At 39.4% G+C, this 19,882-nt stretch overlaps 1 protein-coding gene across 1 annotated transcript; it reads right to left on the bottom strand.

Moving 5' to 3' along the window:
- Positions 1–17,105: 17,105 nt before the first annotated feature.
- On the bottom strand, positions 17,106–19,072 carry SMIM30 (small integral membrane protein 30). Its single transcript, XM_036328926.1, has 3 exons — positions 18,972–19,072; positions 18,493–18,585; positions 17,106–18,063 (listed from the first exon to the last, which is right to left on the bottom strand). The coding sequence occupies exon 3, from the start codon at positions 18,016–18,018 to the stop codon at positions 17,839–17,841; it is 180 nt and encodes a 59-aa protein (XP_036184819.1). The 5' UTR covers positions 18,019–18,063; positions 18,493–18,585; positions 18,972–19,072; the 3' UTR covers positions 17,106–17,838.
- Between the last annotated feature and the right edge of the window lie 810 nt (positions 19,073–19,882).

Raw genomic sequence — 19,882 nt, 5'->3', positions numbered from 1 at the left:
TTAAATCTTTAAAACAATGTGTCTTTGGTATTCTCAATTCTTACTAAAATCTAAAACTGTATCTGAAAAAGAGACTTAAACATTTTCTGAAAGTCATCTTATTAAGGAAGGCTCCCACTGGGGACTTTTTCAGAAAAACATTTTAATTTTTATCAAATTTATTGGGTAACATTGGCCGATTAGTGTAAATGTACCACAGCTTCTTCATCCACTCATTTACTGACGGGCACTTGGGCAACTTTTAAATTTTGGCTATTGTAAATAATGCTGCAGTGAACATAGGGGTGCATATATTCTTTTGTATTAGTGTTTTGGATTTCTTCAGATAAATTCCCAGAAGTGAAATTGCTGGGCCATCCGCAGTTCTATCTTTAATTTTTTGAGGAAATTCCGTACTGTTTTCCAGATTGCCTGCACCAATCTGCATTCCTAACAACAATGCACAAAGGTTCCCATTTTAACCTGATCTTTGACAACACTTGTTATTTGTTAGTTTGTTGATGATAGCCATTCAGACAGGTGTGGGGATGATATCTCACTGTGGTTTTACTTTGCATTTCTTTGATAGTTAGGGACTTTGAGAATTTTTTCATATGTCTATTGGCCAGCTGTATGTTCTCTTTGGAGTAATGTCTATCCTGATGCAAATTTTAAAATTGGATTGTTGTTGTTGTTGTTGTTGGTGGTGGTGGTGGTGGTGGTGGTGTGTGTGTGTGTGTGTGTGTGTGTGTTGAGTTAAATGTTTTTATAAATTTTGGACATTAACCCCTAATCAGATGTCTCATTGGCGAACATGTTCTCCCGTTTGGTGTGTTGCCTTTTCATTTTGTTGATGGTTTCCTTTGCTGTGCAAAAGCCTTTTGATTTGCTGTAGTGCCATTTGTTTATTTTTTCTTTTGTTTCCTTTGCTCTAAGAGATATATCAGAATAAAATATTGCTACGAGAACTGCCCGAGATGTAACTGCCTATGTGTTCTAGAAGTTTTATGATTTCGAGACTTACATTTAAGTCTTTAATCCAGTTTGAATTTCTTTTCCTGTATGGTGTAAGAGGGTGGTTTTTCCTTCCTTCCTTCCTTCCTTCCTTCCTTCCTTCCTTCCTTCCTTCCTTCCTTCCTTCCTTCCTTCCTTCCTTCCTCCCTTCCTTCCCTCCTCCCTCCCTCCCTCCCTCCCTCCCTCCCTCCCTCCCTCCCTCTCTCTCTCTTTCTTCCTTCCTTCCTTCCTTCTTTTCTTTCTTTCTTCTTTTTCTTTCTTTTTTGCATGCATCTGTTCAATTTTCTCAATAACATTTCCTGAATAGACTCTTTTTACCCCATTGTATGTTCTTGTCTCCTTTGTCAAATATTAATTGACCATAAAGTTGTGGGTTTATTTTTGGGCTTCCTATTCTGTACCATTGATCTATATGTCTGTTTTTATGCCAGCACCATGCTAATTGATTATTATGGCCTTATAGTATAGTTTGACATCAGGTAGCACGATCCCTACAACTTTTTTCTTTCTCAAGATCACTGTGGCTGTTTAGGGTCGGTCTTTTGTGGTTCAAATAAATTTTTGAAATATTTTTCTAGTTCTGTGAAACATGCCATTGTCGCTTGATAGGAATTGCATTGAATCTATAGATTGCTTGGGCAGTATGGACATTTTAATGATGTGAATTCTTCCCATCCACAAACACAGTCTATGCTTACACTTATTTGTATCTTCCTCCATGTCTTTCTTCGGTGTCTTATAATTTTCCAAGTACAGCTCTTTTACATCCTTGGTTAAATTCACTCCAAGGTATTTTTTGATGCAATTGCAAATGGGGTTGTTTTCTTAGTTTCTCTCTCTGATAGTTCATTCTTAGTGTATAAAAATGCCACAAATTGCTGGATGTTTATTTTGCTTCCTGCTACTTCACTGAATTCATTTATCATTTTTAGTGGATTTTTGGTGGAACCTTTAGGGCTCTCTGTGCACAGTATCATGTCATCTGCAAATAGTGACAGTTTTACCTCTTCTTTTCAAATTTGGATGCCTTTTATTTCTTCTTGTCTGATCTCTGTTGCTAGGATTTCCATTACTACGTTGAATAAGAGTGGTGAGAGTGGACATTCCTTTCTTGTTCCCGATCTTAGAGGAAACACTTTTAGTTTTTACCCACTGACTATGATGTTGGCTGTGGGTTTTTGCTACATGGCCTTTATTATATTGGGGTATGTTCCTTCTACAGTATTCCCACATTGCTGATATTCTTATTATAAATGGGTGCTGGCTCTTAGTAAATGCTTTTCCTACATCTATTGATATGATCATGTGATTTTTTTAACCTTTTATATTGTTTATGTGGTGTATCATGTTTATTGATTTGTGGATATTGTACCAACCTTGTGTCCCTGGAATAAATCTCATTTGATCATGTTGTATGATGCTTTGAATGTATTGCTGGATCCAGTTTGCTAATATTTGTTGAGTATTTTAGCATCTATGTGTTCATCAATGACATTGGCCTATAATATTTTTTATTTATTTATTTTTTATTGGGGAGGGTAGAAAAGGGAATATAAAATTTTCTAATTTTATTCATTTATTATTTTCATCATTATTGTTCAAAGTATTACATAGGTTCTCCTTCCCCCCTTATTAACCTCTTCCAACCCTCTCCTGGCCCCCACCCTCCGCCAGGCCCCTGGCCCTCACCATCCTATTGTCTGTGTCCATGGGTTATGCATAAATGCATACAAGTTCATTGACTGATCTCCTTCCACCCACCCTCCCCTGCCTTCCCTCTGAGGTTCAACAGTCTGTTCATGCTTCTATGGCTCTGGGTCTATTTTTGTTCATCATTTTATTTGGTTCATTAGATTCCACATTTAGATCACAGTAAGATCATGTGACATTTATCTTAATCTGACTGGCTTATTTCACTTAGCATAATGCTCTCCAGGTCCATCCATGCTGCTGCAAAGGTAAGAGTTCTTTCTTTTTTATTGCTGTGTAGTATTCCATTGTGTAAATGTACAATAGTTTTTTCCTCCACTCATCTACTGATGGGCACTTAGGCTGTTTTCAAATCTTAGCTATTATACATTGTGTCGCTATGAACATAGCGGTGCATATATTCTTTCTGATGAGTGTTTCTGGTTGTATGTTGCTTTCAGGGAATATGATAGGTGTTTTTCCTGTCCCAGAGCTACTCCTCTGCAAGTGGCCTAAGATATTACTCTGCTCTTGGCTGGACAGAGATCCTTGTATGGAGACCAATGTGGTCAGCTGGGACCCAGGAGTTTTTATCAGTCTGGTTCCTAGAACAGTGGGGTGGACAGCCCCTTCTCCAATTCAGACACAAAGGGCTCTTTGAGGCTGTTCAGACATAAGCTTGGCCTCTGCCTTTTTTCCTCAGTAAAGCTCCAAATGCAGGCTGTGGCAGGTTGTATCACCTGGGGAAGGTTTTTTCCCTTCCTGCCTTCTGTGTGTTGGCAGCAGGTAGCTCCTTCCAGGGAAAATGGCAGTTTCGGTTTGGAAGCCTGTGCATGACCCAATGCAGGATTCCTGGCCACGGCCTTCCCAAGTCTCCCTGCCCTCCCTGCTGCTCACCCCGCCTGTCCTCAGGCACCTCAAGCCAGCTCCGCCCTCCCTGCACCAATGTGTCAGGTGTGTAGTTGCCAATGAAAACTCCTGTGCTCTGGGGCAGCGGTTCTCAACCTGTGGGTCGCAACCCTTCGGGGGTCGAACGACCCTTTCACAGGAATTGCCTAAGACCATGCTGCATATCAGATATTTACATTACGATTCATAACAGTAGCAAAATTACAGTTATGAAGTAGCAACAAAAATAATTTTATGGTTGGGGGTCACAACATGAGGAACTGTATTTAAAGGGCGAGAAGGTTGAGAACCACTGGTTTAGAGATTTTTTTATTTTTAATGCAATAGAAACTGTGGCTCTCTCCCCCATGGGCTCTGGTCTGCCCCCAGCAATCCTGCTGCTTCGATATATGGGTGCTGTGGCCCTGGGTTGCACTGCCACAGGTCGGGAAGCGCAGCCTGTTGGGTGTGTGGAGCCCTGAGGGTGCTCCCAAAACAGTTCTCCCTGCAGCTCAGATCCCTCCTCTCCTGGCTCCCCATCTCTCCGATCTCTCCCTTCCTATGGGCCTCCAGGTGCCTTTTGTTCTTCCCTGTTATAAGTCACCTCCCCAGCTGGACCACAGTTGGAAATTCAGGTGAATGTTCTCCAATGTAGCTGTATTTCCAGCTTAGCCCTGGGATGAGGTGCCCGACAGGTCTACCTATTTGACCACCATTTTCTCCTCCTAATAATTTTTCTTTACAGTGTCTTTATCTGCTTATGGAATTAGAATAATGCTGGCTTTATAAAATGAGCTTGAGAGTCTTCCTATTTCTTGAATTTTTTTGAATAGTTTGAGAAGGATAGGTGTTAGCTCTTCTTTTTTTCTTTTTAAAAATTTTATTGCTGAAAGTATTACATATGTCCCCTTTTTTTCTGCCATTGACCCCTTCTAGCCCACTCCCACCAACTGCCCCAAGCCTTCATCACCCTATTGTCTGTGTCCACGGGTTATGCATATATGCATACAAGTTCTTTGGTTGATCATTTCCCACCTACCCACTCTCAACTGCCTTCCCTCTGAAATTCTGCAGTCTGTTCTATGCTTCTATGCCTCTGGATATATTTTGTTCAATAGTTTATTTTGTTTATTAGATTCCACATATGAGTGAGATCATGTGATACTTCTCTTTCTCTGACTGGCTTATTTTGCTTAGCAATGATACTCTCCAGGGCCCTCCATGCTATCTCAAAGGGTAAGAGATCCTTCCTTTTTATTGCTGTATAGTATTCCATGGTGTAAATGTACCACTGCTTTTTTGTCCACTCATCTACTGAAGGCACTAGGGCTGTTTTCAGATATTACCTATTGTAAATTATGCTGCTATAAACTTAGGGATGCATACATTCTTTCTGATTGGTGTTTCAGGTTTCTTAGGATATATTCATAGAAGTGGGATCACTGAGTCAAATGGCAGTTCCATATTAAATTATTTTAGGAAACTCCATACTGTGTTTCATAATGGTTGCACCAGTTTGCATTCCCACCAGCAATGTACTAGGGTTCCTTTTTCTCCACATTCTCACCAACACTTGTCATTTGTTGATGGCAGCCATTGTGACAGGTGTAAGGTGACACCTCATTATTGTTTTAATTTGCATCTCTCTGCAAATTAAAGTGACTTTGAACATTTTTTTATGTTTCTTGGCCATCAGAATGTCTGCTTTGGAGAAGTGTCTATTTAGGTCCTTTGCCCATTTTTTAATTGGATTGTTTGTTTTTATTTTGTTAAGTTGTATGAGTTCCCAATTTATTTTGGATATTAACCCTTTATCAGATGGATCATTGCCAAATATGTTCTCTCATACAGTGGGCTCCCTTTTTGTTTTATTGATAGTTTCTTTTGCTGTAGAGAATGTTTTATTTTGATGCAGTCCCATTTGTATATTTTTTCCTTAGTTTCCTTTGACCTAGGACCGTGGTAGGCACATGCGGCTCTTTGGCCCCTTGAGTGTGGCTCTTCCTAAGCCTTAGGAGTACCCTAATTAATAACAATGTACCTACCTATATAGTTTAAGTTTAAAAAATTTGGCTCTCAAAAGAAATTTCAATTGTTGTACTATTGATATTTGGCTTTGTTGACTAATGAGTTTGCCGACCACTGACCTAGGAGATGTATGTGTGAACAGATTGCTATGAGAAATGTCTGAGATTTTGCTGCCTATGATTTCTTCTACGATATTTATGTTTTCAGAACTTGCATTTAAGTCTTTTATCCATTTTGAGTTTATTCTTGTGTATGGTGTAAGTTGGTGGTCTAGTTTCATTTTTTTGCACCTATCTTTCCAATTTTTCCAACACCATATATTGAAGAGACAGTCTTGACTCCATTGTATGCTCTTGCCTCCTTTGTCAAATGTTAATTGAGCATAATGTCTTGGGTCAATTTCTGGGGTCTCCTTTCTGTCCCATTGATCTATATATCTGTTCTTGTGCCAGTACCTGGCTGTTTTGAGCATAGTGGCTTTGTAGTATAACTTGACATCTGGTATTGTGATTCTTCCAATTTTGTTCTTCTTTCTCAAGATTGCTGTGGCTTTTTGGGACTTTTTTGAGTCCGTATAAATTTTTTAGAGAGTTTGTTCTAGGTTTGGATATTTTAATAGGGCTTGCATTGAATTTATAGATTGCTTTGGGTGGTATGGACATTTTAATGATGTTGGTTCTACCAATCCATGAACACGGTACATTTTTCCACTTGTTTATATCTTCCTATAGCTCTTAGTTTTCTAAGTACAGGTCTTTTACCTCCTTTGTTAAGTTTATTCATAGATATCTTAATTTTTTTTGTTGTTGTTGCAATGGTAAATGGGTTTTTGTTGTTTTTTTAGATTCTCTTTCTGAGAGTTCATTATTGGTGTGTAAAAATGCCTTGGATTTCTGTGGGTTAATATTATATTCTCCTACATTGTTGAATTCATTTATTAAATTGATTAGTTTTGTGATGGAGTCTTTGGGGTTTTCTATGTACAATATCATGTCATCTGCAAATAATGAGTTTTACTTCCTGCATTCCAATTTGGATGTCTTTTTTTTTCTTCTTCCTGTTTGATCACTATGGCTAACGGTTCCAGTACTATGTTGAACAGAAGTGGTGAAAGCGGGCATCCCTATGTTGTTCCTGTTTTTAGGGGAAATGGTTTAGTTTTTGCCCATGCAGTATGATGTTGCCTGTAGAGTTGTCATATAAGGCTTTTATTATGTTGAGGTTGAGCTCTCTATTCTCACTTTGCTGAGAGTTTTTATCAAAAATGGGTATTGAATTTTGTCAAATGCTATTTTTGCATCAATTGATATGATCATGTGGTTTTTATCTCTCAGTTTGTTTATGCAATGTATCATATTTATTGACTTGTGGATATTATAACAGCCTTTCTTGCCTGCAATAAATCCTACTTGGTCATGGTGTATGATCTTCCTAATGTATTGCTGGATCTGATTTGCTAGAATTTTGTTGAGGATTTTAGCATCTATGTTCATCAGGGTTATTAGCCTGTAATTCTTTTTCTTTGTTGTGTCTTTGCCTCCTTTTGTGATTAGGGTAATGCTGCCTTAGAAAGAGATTGGAAGTGTTCCTTCCTCTTGAATTTTTTGGAATAATTTGAGGATGATAGGTGTTAGTTCATTTTTAAATGTTTGGTAAAACTCCCCTGTGAAGCCATCCATATCAGGCCTTTTGTTTGCTGGGATTATTATTATTATTATTAATTACTGCTTCAATTTCATCAGTAGTTATCAATCTATTCAAGTTTTCTGATTCTTCCTGATTGAGTTTTGGAAGATTGTATTTTTCTATGAATATGTCCGTTTGTTCAAGGTTGTCCAGTTTCTTGAAATAGAGTTGTTCAAAATGGACACATATGTAATACACTTTGTATTACTTTAAGCAATAAAAAAAAAATAAAAAAAATAAAAAAGAAATAGAGTTGTTCACAGTATTTTTTTATGATCCTTTGAATCTCTGTGGTGTTAGTTGTTACTTCAACTCTTTAGTTTCTGATTTTGTTTATTTGGGTCCTCTTCTTTGTTTCCTGGTGAGTCTGGCTAGAGGCTCATCAATATTGTTTATCCTTACAAAGAACCAGCTCTTGGTTTTATTGATCTTTTGGTCTCTAGGTCTTTTATTTCTCCTCTGATCTTTATTATTCCCTTCCTTCTACTTACTCTGGGCTTTTCTTTTTGCTCTCTTTCTAATCATTTAAGTTGTATTGTTAGATACATCATTACAATTTTTTTCTTGTTTTTTGAGGTAAGCCTGTAGTGCTATGAAATTTTTTTCCATCCTTTCACTCTCATCCTGCTTAATTAAGTCTTTTGTCCTGAGGTGGGTCTCTTGTAGACAGCATATAGTTGGATTATGTTTTTACATCCATTCAGCTACCCTATATCTTTTGATTGGAGCATTTAATCCACTTACATTTAATGTTATTATTGATGGTACTTCTGTAGTGCCATTTTAATTCTTTATGCCTATGTTTCTCTCTCTGTATTTGTTCTCATTAGAGCAGTCCATTTAGCATTCCTTGTAGTGCTGGTTTGGTGGTGAAATTCTCCTTTAGCCTTAAAAAAAATCTGTGCAGCCTTTTATTTCACCATCTATTTTGAATGCTATCCTTGCTGGATATAGTAATCTTTGGTTCAGATCCTAGCTTTTCATTACCTTGAGTACTTTATGCCATTCCCTTCTATCCTGTAGAGCAGGGGTCCTCAAACTTTTTAAACAGGGGGCCAGTTCACTGTCCCTCAGACTGTTGGAGGGCTGGACTATAGTTTAAAAAAAAACTATGAACAAATTCCTATGCACACTGCGCATATCTTATTTTGAAGTAAAAAATCAAAACAAGAACAAATACAATATTTGTATTTGCATGTGGCCTGCAGGTCATAATTTGAGGACCCCTGCTGCAGAGTTTCTGTTGAGAAATCAGCTGTCAGCCTTATGGGAGCTCCTTTGATGGAAACAAACTGCTTTTCTCTTATTGTCTTTAAGATTATCTATTTGTCTTTAATTTTTGGCACTTTAATTATGATGTTTCTGGGTGTGGGCCTGTTTGGGTTCTTCTTGGTTGGGACTCTCTGTGCCTCCTGAACTTGTGTGACTTTTTCCTTCACCAGGTTAAGGAAGTTTCCTGCCATTATTTCTTTGAACACTTGTCTCTTTCTTGCTCACTTTCTTCTCCTTCCGGCACACCTATGATGTAAATATTGTTACATTTCATGGTGTCATACAGCTCCCTTAAGCTGTCCTTGTGTTTGTTTTTTTTCTTTTTGGTTCTCTGATTGATTTTCTACCCTGTCTTCTAATTTACTGATCTGATTGATCCTCAGCTTCCCCTAATCTGCTGTGTATTCCTTCCACTGTGTCCTTTATTAGTGCTATGCCATTCTTTATAGTTACTATGTCTTTGCTCATGCTCTTGAGTACTTTTGACATCATTATTCTGAACTCTATGTCTGATAAATTTCTTATCTGCATTTTACTTAGCTCTTCTTCTGGAGACATCTCTTGCTTTTTGGTTTGCGGTCTTTTTCTTTTCTCCCCATTTTGGCTGCCTGTTTATGTTTGTGACTATTTATTAGGTAGATCTGCTATGACTCCCAATCTCTAGTGCAGCACAGTGCTGTTTTGACTAATTAGATCAAGCAAAGTCTCAAAGCCTCCAGAGTCCTGCCTCTGCCTGCAGACTGATTGTATTCAGTCTTGAGTAGCCTCAGGCAATTGCCCACTAGCAGCAAGAGGTTTTCCAACAGGGTGGGGAAATTGCTTCTGCCTGGGAACTGTTATTCTCAGTCTCTTAATGGGTCTCAGAAACTCAACAGGGTGGAGCAAGGGGTTTTCCAATAGGGTGGGGCAACTGTCTCCCCCCCGGGCAAAAACTGCCCACATAGAAAAGTCTGTTGGATAAAGATGTCCTCCACAGTATAAGGGAATGACTCAGCACAGGAAACCAGGGTGCCTGCCTTCCGAACTCAAACCTGCCTTCCAAGCCCTAACCCCAGAGCCCTCAACCCTGGCTTCTGCTCACACAGCTCCAGTCCACTCTGCCCTACCTCTGCTGGAGCCTAAACTGAGTGGCTGCACATGAAATTTTGTGAGTTGACCCTTTAAGAGGGTGCCTGTATTTCCAGCCATCTCTCTTTGGCAGACAGCAACCCTACTGCTTTTTTACAGCCAGATGTTATGTGTGCACCTCTCAGTTCTGGTGCTCTGGACTGGGTGGCTCAGTGGGAAGCTCACACAGCTGAGATAATTCTCAGGAACTTCAACTGCTGTCTATAGGAGCCTGGCCTGCCCTTTCACACTTCCACCCTCCCTACCAGTCTCTATGCAGTCTTCACTTTCTCTCCTTGTTTATCAGGGTTCTCTTATGCTAGTCTTCACTTGCTTATTCAATACAGTTTTTTTTTTGTATTTTAGTTGTAATTCCAGTTTGTTCTTGGGAGCGTGTTTGTGTAGCATCCACTTACTTCACCGCCAATTTTATCCCTTTTTCAAAACCAGTTCTTTGAATGTTTGGTAAAATTCACCCGTGAAGCTGTACAGTCCAGGTCTTTTGTTTGCTGGGAGTTTTTTGAATGCTGCTTTAATTTTACTAGTTGTTATTGGTCTATTCAGAGTTTCTGATTATTCCTGTTAGTTTTGGAAGATTGCATATTTCTAAGAATTCCTCATTTCTTCCAGATTGTCCAATTTCTAGGTAGGTGGTTTTAATATTTTTCTTACAATCCTTTGTATTTATGTAGTCAGTTGTTACTTTCCCTCTTTCATTTCTGATTTTATTTATTTGGGTCCCCTCTGTTTTTTTCTTGATGAGTCTTGAGAAATGTTTGTCAATCTTATCTTTTCAAAGAACCAGCTATTGGTTTAATTGATCTTTTGTAATTTCTTAGACTCTATTTTATTAATTTATACTCTGTTCTCTCTTATTACTTTTCTCCTACTCATTTTGGACTTTGTTTATTGTTATTTCTCTAGTTCTTTTAAATGTACTTAGATTGCTTATTCAAGATTTTTATTTTTTCTTGAGGTAGCCCTGTAATGCTATGGATTTCCCTCTTAATCCTACCAGACCTGAGGCCCTGAACCTAGCTGTCCCCTATACCTGGGCTCTTGAGCATTAAAGAGAAAAAACCAACATGATATAGAAAAATGTTAGTTACATGCAAAGAAGTGGCTAGAATAAGATGGAACTTGGAGACATTGTAGAAAATAGGTTTACCTTTCATCTACCTTTCATCTAGTGCCAATATTCCACCTTTGTGTGGAAATTACCGAAAAATTGGTATAGCAGTCTGGTAGGGTTAAGAGTGCTTCTGCAGTGTCCCTTGATTTTGGATTGTTGTGTTCTCATTTTCATTTGTGTCCAAGTATTTTTTATTTCTTCCTTGATCTCACTATTAAGTCATTCATTGTTTAATAACTTGTTATTTAGCCTCCATGTGTTTTTCTGTTTTTTTCTTGTTATTGATTTCTAGTTTTATACCATTATGGCCAGAAAATATGCTTGATATGATTTCAATCTCCTTACATGTATTGAGTCTTGTTTGTGTCTTAACATGTGATCTATTCTGGGGAATGTTACATGTACACTTGAAAAGAATGTATATTCTGTTGCTTTGGGGTGAAATGCTCTGAAAATATAAATTAAAATCCATCTGATGTATGTATGTGTCACTGTTTTCTGTTGATTTTCTGTCTCAAAGATCTAGCCATTGATAATGGGGTACTAAAATCCCCTAGAATGACTGTATTACTCTCAACCTCTCCCTTTATGTCTATCAAAATTTACTTTATATATTTAGAAGCTCCTCTGTTGGGTGCATAAATGTTTACAAGACATAATTTTGCATGAGGTTTCGGGTTTGGTTCCTGGTTGGGGTGCATGTGGGAGGTGGCCAATGTATCTCTCTGACATAGATGTTTCTCTCTCTCTCTCTCCCTTCCTCTCTCTCTAAAAAGCAACAAAAACAAACAAACAAAAAAAACCAACACAAAAATATATCCTCAGGTGAGGATTAAAAAAACAATAAAAAATAATTAACCATCTTGTATATAAAATTCATAATTTCACTTCAGATTATCAACTGCCAACTAATATCTTCAAAATTTTAATCACCCACATATAATGGGTTCATTGGGAATATTTATGAGAGGAATATTGTAGCTCTGATATTACAATAAATGAGATATCAAACCACATTCTAGTATTTTGCTGCAGTCATCTTTTTCTGGTCTTTTGCATTTAGATGTTAGTTGTATATTACTTAATCACAGACATGATTTAGCAAAATTATGTTACTAAAAATTAGAAACATTTTAAATATGCTATTCTGCACACATAGTTATTGATTTGGCCCTGTTTATAGAATAAAACATCTGTCTGGGCCTGGCTGGTATGGGTCAGTGGTTGAGTGTCGACCTATGAACTTGGGGGTCACAGTGTAATTCCAGTCAGAGCACATGCTTGAGTTGAGGCTTGATCCCCAGTAGGGGGTGTGCAGGAAGCAGCCAATCAATGATTCTCTCATCACTGATGTTTCTCTTTCTCTCCCACCCTCTCTTCCTCTCCGAAGTCAATAAAAATATATTTTAAAGTAAAATACAGCATTCCCAAAGATTATTGAAAGAATAAAAACAAACAAACAAAACATCTGTCTGGGATTACTAAATCAAAATAGAGGCTTCCTCTTCATTTCCCACCATAGGAAACAAACATTAAATACATTTTATATTGTTTATATCTTTTATAACTTCTAATGAGAAAAGATTTGTCAGTCTATGGACCAGATTTGCAATTTTCTTGAATAGGCAGAACAAAATTCCTTACATCTTTTTAAATGACCTGAGCAGTTGCTAAGCTTTTGTTATGCCACTTAGGAAAGGCCCATGGTTGAACACATTAGGAATAACTAAAACAGAATCAAGCAATTCTCTTTTCCCTCAAGAAACTCAGGTACAAATTAAAAGACTTGGGGAAACTTTAGGGAAGCCCGATTTTCTTTTCTTCACAGATGCCTTTGAGTTTCAGCAATTTGTAAGCCTATGGTGGGGGGAAAACTATGGTAAAGAAAACAGACTCAGGGAAAATGTCAAAATTAAAATATAATGAGCTATTTAATATGAGATTTGTTTGTGTAACTTTCTAAAGATGCCCTCTTTAAATAAAAAATTAATGCTAGAATTAATATCAATAATATCCAATGCCAAGCCTTTCACATTCATTATTGTATGCATTCCTCATCTACCTATGAGGTAGGTACGGTTATTTTCCCCATTTAGCAAACAGAGAGACAGAAATTTTGAAAAAGTGGCTTGAAGCTGTGGAACCTGGTTATCAAGGTATGTTGGATTCCAGGGCTTTGGCCCTTAAACCCTATTGTGATACTGACACCCTTGTAATAACCTGGTTGTTATTTAACAGGAAAGGAGTGAAAAGGGAGACTAATAGTATAGGCATGCCATTTGTTGAGCTTTGCCAAAACGCTGCATTTATCACTCCAACTCTGTCCTCAGCTCATTGAAGGGGGAAAGGGACTGGACAAAGGCAGTTTAGAGGCATGCCCAGTAAGGTCTGAGTGACATGGGAAAATACTTGCCCATTAACCACACCAGGAAACAGGTAATTGGCCAGGATGGGCCTGGCCACAGCAAGCTCTCAAAATCTAAACATATAAACTTCTAGACAACGGAAGTTCCCTCTTTCGACTCCAGGGTGAGGGGCCCTCCCATGACCCTGCTGCAGGGGCTGCGCTCCACTGTGCCACGTGGTGCATGGCCACTTGAGCTCCACACATGGACTGATGGACTTTAATCTGGCCTGAATGCTAAACCACCGGCCGCAACACGGAACGGGAAGTCTGGACATTGGCTCTCTTTCTGGCTCTGCTGAACTTCCAGCTGCCCCTCTGTCGGGATTGGGTTGGGGGAAATGGGACATTGCAACCCGAGAAATGGAACTCATGCCAATAAAGCTTTCTTCCACATCCCATCCTCCCATGGGGGCTTCTGAAAATGCTTCTTTCAGTGGCTCCCCAAGAACTTCGCTCCCCCAAAGAACGGGGGCGTTTTACTCTCCGGCATTGATACCACCAAAGAGACTGATGTGAATCAATGGGAGATGGTTCCTATGCAGATAATTCTCCTCCCTTCATCATGTGCTGCAGGCTATGAGCTACAGGCTATGTAGATTTTTGGATGGGCACCAACTTTCCTACAGCCAAAGTTGGAAATGGCACTTGACAAGGCTCTGCAGAGCTTAGAAAGCCTAAGAGGGAAAAGGTGCAGGTGATGTGTAGCTTCTAAGATTTCCTGGATGTGGCTAGTTCCTTTGTTAGTACATTTGGTATCACATTCGTTTGCTGCCACTTGCAGTCTCTATTCTGAGACAAAATATGAATACAGCCCATTTTGTTAAACTTCATCTGCACTCCTGAATTCTTGTTAGTCATATCTCTTAGTTGAGTTTATTGGGTAAAGACAGAAATAAATAATACACTGGATGGGTGAAGAGGGGAGGGCAGATGTGGGAGACCACAGGACAAAGGTCTGTGAGTGAAATATTTTGAATTCGTCATTTACCTGATGTTTTCTCTCTCCAAAGATTTCACTCTTTAAATATGCACTGAGACCTCTGCTTCCAGGAAGATGGGATAGACATCTTTTTTTTCTATTTCTCCCACTAAATACAGCTAAAAATCCTGACATTATGTATAAAACAAACGTAAAAAGATCCTTAAAGGTGAAAAGAAGGCAGACAGTCTAGGAACTCCAGACCAAAAGAAAGACATGGTGGTGAATTCTCTGGGTTTTCATTTTGCCTCATAAATCTCTGACTAGGTACTGGAGAAGCTGGTGACTCAGAAATGTCAATGGGCTCAGACATGGCCATGGGAATCTGGACATCCACTCTTACCACAATGTACAAAGAAAAGCCAAATGGAAAATTTAGAACTGAAAATACAACAGCAGAATCAGTGAACTTGAGGAGAGAAGACTAGAAATTACCCAATCTGAATAGAAGCCTAAAATCAATCAATCTTTCGATTGATCAATCGATCAATCTATATTGAGCCCTGGGGAGGAGTGGAACTGTAACAAAAGATTCAATAATTGGGTCACTGGAGTCCCAGAGGAAAAGGAGCAATGAATGGTGCTGAAAAATAAAATTGAAAAAATAATGGCTGAAAATTACCTAAATTTGGGAAAAGACATAAACCTGTAGGTTCAAGAACCAGAATGAACCCCAAACAGGATAAGTCCCAAAATAAGACACATCACAGTCAACCTTCTGAAAATTAAGGACAGTGGAAAAGTCTTAAAAGCAGTATTAGTCTTCTGCCTTTTTAACTGGATTCACCGGAGTTAACATATACGAAGCATTTACTAGACACCTACAAATTATGTTGTTGGGGGACATTTGTTTATCCTATTTTTTCCGGGCACTGCTCCAACAGCAGATGTTATCCCTCAGAGCAAATCAAGGAATTCCAGGATTGGAAAAACCTCAAAGAAGGAAATACAACAGCAGAAATTTGCAACTGGGGATTTTTGGATGGGCTTCAGCTCTGTGAACTCCCTAAAATTAATTTTAAAATGCCAGCATATATGTGCCTTTTCTCAGAAAATGAGCATATGTTTTGTCAGATTCTCAAAGGAGCTGGTGGCCCCATAAAGGTTAAGAGCCACTGTAAGAGTTCCTGTTCTTTTCAGGCAAAACCATGCGATCCAACTTAGATGAGAAAAAAGACTAAAAACAGAGAAGGCATTTCCCATCGTAATTCCTGAATGCCTCCTCAGGATAATTCTCTACTTTTAAGGGTAAAATAGGAAAACAGCGGTTTCCTAATTCATTCTAGGCACTTTTGGAAATACATGCCATTAAAGCATGTTTACCTGTAGTCCTAGTTTGAACATTTAAATAATAGTATCTAGAGATGGCTCAGTGACCAATGCAGTGATTTAAAATGTACTTTAGGTTTGGTTCCTCCCAATGCCAACTGAAAAGTTCAGACAGACAAGCAGCAGCGGCCTCTCCACCTACATTCGTACCCACAGACTAGTTTATGAGACAGGACAAACATATACAGCTGCATTCCTTTTTCTATCTTAAAAAAAAAGGCATATAAAATTAAGTTTTATAATTACATGATGTGTAACTGCCAATTTATTTGAACAAAACATGTTAGTGCTTTCTCTGTTGAAAAAACAAAACAGCTAGGATTAAAACAGATCCATTCGGTTTTTATGTTGTCTTTGTAGCGCGTCTGTCCCTCACTCCTTGTACCCGCCACCAAATCCTCATTAGCCAGGTCAGCTAACACCTGCAGAAATGCACTATAAACAGAATCTTAAGGTTGCTGCTGGTTTTCTGACCAAAATTAGGGCTTCCAATTATCACCTGGAGAGCTGAGGATTAGATAATGCATTATTTTAGGAAAAACTTGACTACCTGCTTCCAATAAGAACTAAAGCAGTTTGATTTACTCAGATTATTCTATACTGGGTGCAGCTACAGAGTCAAAGGCATCACTGGGTGCACTTGTTAAACACAGAATTCCAGGCTTCAACCTACAGTGTCTCCAACACAACTGTGAGAGGGACCTGGGAATGTAGTTTTATCAAGTGCATTGGGTGACTTGTGGACTCAAACAGGTTAGATCAATCTTCTTAAAACTTAAACATGCACACAGATTATCCTGGGCTCTGAAACAAGTACAGATTCTGATCCAATTGGTCTGGAGGAGGCCTGAGGTTCTGTATTTCTGACAAGTCCCCAGGTAATAATGCTGGTTTGGGAAAGCAGCAAGGTCCATCGAGCTGGTGTGTAAATCAGTATAAGCCACTATAGCACCCTTCTGTATCTGTGGATTCTCTACCAATGACCTCTTCTAACTTGATTATGCACATTTCTAGTTTTTCACTGATTGTGTCTCTATAAACAAAAATAGACGCCATGCATGGCTCCGTGGTTGAGTGTTGACCTATGAACCAGGAGGTGATTGTTCAATTCGGGTTTGCAGGCTCAATCCCCAGTGTGGGGCATGTAGGAGGCAGCCAATCAATGATTCTCTCTCATCATTGATGTTTCTTTCTCCCTCTCCCTTCCTCTCTGAAATCAACAAAAATATATTTAAAAAAAGATACTGTACATTAACTTATAATGGGTTTATATTTAATACTAGTAGCCCTGCGCAGGAATCTGTGCACCAGTAGCTCCCCAGCAGCTCACTGCCTCCCTCCAGTTCTTGGCCCACTGCCCTGCCCTCCTGTAGCTCCTCCCCCTGCCCTTCCCCCTAGCTTGCTTCCCTGCCTGCTCCCCTAGCTCTCCCCTGCCTGCTTGTAGCTCTGCCCATAGCTCTGCCTGCTTGTAGCTTGCTGTCCCACCCTCCTGCTGATCTGTGATCTAGTTGTTCCGCGGGGTCGGTCATTATGTAATGACCATTTGCATATTACATCTTTATTATATAGGATACTATTTCTTACCAAGAGTTTGGTAGCTATTTAATATAAAGGCTTTATTTTTTTACATTCAATCTTCCCTATTTTAATGTCAATACAAAGTATTTTTTTACATTAAATCTTTTCTCCATTTCAATGTCAGATACACTAACACAGTTTTAACTACTTCCCCCCCCCCCAAGAAATAAAAGTTTTAAGTTTTGACTGACTATATTTAATATCTAATATCTAAGTACAATATTAACGTGGGAGATAACAAAACAAAAATATAAAAAAACATAGAGAAAAGACTCCTCAACAATGCAGGAGGCAGTAATTACAACTGAATAGTGGCTACTTCCTAGGATTCTGGCAAGAGTTTCCTTCTTCCAATTTCATGTGCTTTGAGAATTTTTGAGATTATTAGATATTACTTATGCAAATTTCAGCCATCTTACTTCTTTGACCCTCTTTCTAACTAGCAAATAAATTATAGACTGCATTTTTCATTGCATTAATTGTTGTGAAAAAGAATTTTTTTCCATTTAACATATATCAATTTATTCCCATTTATAGGGAAACTTAAGAATGTAAAATTACCCTATGTACTGTTTCTTGGGAACTTTCAGACACCAAAGCTCAGTTTTTAACCCGAATAGCTCAAATGTTTTCAGGGAAAAATTACCCTATGTACTGTTTCTTTGGAACTTTCAGACACCAAAGCTCAGTTTTTAACCCGAATAGCTCAAATGTTTTCAGGGCAAGGCTTGATTCAGGAGGCCCTTCAAGTCACACCTCTCCATTTCTCTTTCGGGCATATACCCCCAAACAAGCACAGATGCCTGTAATGCAGAGAACCACACCTAAGAAAAGAGCGATTGCATCTCCAGCTTCTACTGCTTCAACAGCAGGCAGCACCAAGAGCAGCGAAAGGAGGACCATGAACAGCTGTGCTGAAACCGAGGTCATGATGTTGGGACCTTGAGATGGCTGGATCTTGAGAGCTGAAGGTTTCTAGAAATTAAACATGGAAACAAAGAGGAACCATTAAAATCCCTACCCTTTTCAACGACAATATGGATACATGACAAACATAACCTTTCAAGTTTACATTTCAGACACATATTCTCTTTTCCCCATGAAAAAAACAGGGAAGTAAAAGATACTTAAAGATGATCACTTGAGGCTAAGCTCCCCTTCTTAAGATAACTGACTCCAGCGATTCGCCACACTGTAGATGCCAACACCGAACAAACTGGACAGCAGAGCATAATTAAGAACAAACAGAAAATGCACAAAACACTCACTTGGAAATTTAAAATATCCTAGTTAGTAAAAATGACATGTTCAAAGGGTTTTTTCTCCCATCCAGGAAATGCAGACAAATCTGGTAAAAGTCACACAACATAAAACTCTGACGTTATGGGGAACAGGACGACTTACCAAAGAATCGTATCTGTGTAACTCTACGGGACTTGAAACACCCCCTTCCTGGCGTTCGGAATGCGGAGGCTAAGAGGTTCCACGTGACAGCGCCTATTACCAGAAGAAGATGGGGAAAATTTAAAAATTATTCATTATTATTCTTTATTCTTCTTATTATTAAATTATTATTTTAAGGGGGCAGCTACAGTCAGTGCAGTGCAGGGAGGCTGTACGGAAGGGGGAGGAAAGCGTAGAGAGAATGAACAAGCTAGAGCAAATAGTTTGTTCAGGCACGGGTGGGAGGCTTAAGGTTGGTTAGTTCGCCCATTCAGGAAAAACAAAAAGTAAATCGAAGCGACAGACAAATGCGTCCCAGGAATTAACATTAAATTTAAAAAAAAAATCCCTGCTTTGGCCCGGCAGGGTGTAGGATCTGCCCCGCTGTGCAAGTACACGGGGGAAACCTAAGGATCCTTTGGAGAGAATTCTCACATTACCTTCCAGGAAGCAGCCATTACCGGAGGCGCGGAGGGCGGCGTGGCCGAACTACATTTCCCACAATCCCCGCGGCTGCGACTCCCAGGATGCACCAGTTCCCCTCCCTCTGGCTACGGAAAGGGGCGGGGGAAGGGGCGGCCACGCTCTGCTGGGAAGAAGGGGAGCGAGTTTCCCGGGGTTTCCCGCCCGCGTCCCAGTGTTTTACTGGCAAAGTGACTAGTGCATCTGTACGAAAGCTACTTCAAAGCAGGACAGAACATGACAGCAGCGGTTGTTTCCCCCTGTCCCCTGGAGTGAAGGCAGCCGCACGCAGAAATCCCCGAGCAGAGCCCTCCGTTTCGTATACTTTTAAACGAGCGGCTCCAACATTTTGAAATCCTAAGAAGGAACTATTTGCATATGTAAGTTATAACCCTTTCTGAGTCCAATATGTGCCAAGGCCTTACTGCGCCTCTCCAGCCACCGAGTCTTCCTAACTCTAATGCACTGACTCCCTCGGACGTAAGCTACCCAAGAAGTGGGTTAGGGATGCAGCCACTGCCCTCTCTGCAGGCCAGTCTCAGCGCAGCAGGCACAGTCACTGCGATGCCCATGGACAGCAAGAATCTGTATTTAAATTCCTACCCAACACACTTCAGAAAGGGCTCGCCGGTGTTGGCCAGTAATTATTTGGATGATCATAAATGCGCCAACAAGATTTTATGAGACAAAGAAGTGCCAAACCAAGGTGTCTTGCAAATTGAAAGTCTGAGGATAGCTACACAATAACGTTGCTACCAAACTCAAGGGGTTCGCTGTTTGGGGTGCTCTAGACAGAACCAGACATGGTTGATGCAACATCATTTTGTGTGTTTTCTTTTGTTGTTGTTGTTGTAGTTTTAATTCAACAGGTAATGGAGAAGGGATTCAC

Source organism: Myotis myotis, unplaced genomic scaffold, assembly GCF_014108235.1.
Source record: "Myotis myotis isolate mMyoMyo1 unplaced genomic scaffold, mMyoMyo1.p scaffold_m19_p_11, whole genome shotgun sequence".
NCBI lineage: Eukaryota > Metazoa > Chordata > Mammalia > Chiroptera > Vespertilionidae > Myotis > Myotis myotis.
This window is presented reverse-complemented; position numbering and strand designations above follow the sequence as displayed.

What these genes read in the sequence shown, in the direction of transcription:
- SMIM30 (XM_036328926.1), bottom strand. Translation starts at nt 18,018, where the DNA reads ATGACCTCGGTTTCAGCACAGCTGTTCATGGTCCTCCTTTCGCTGCTC.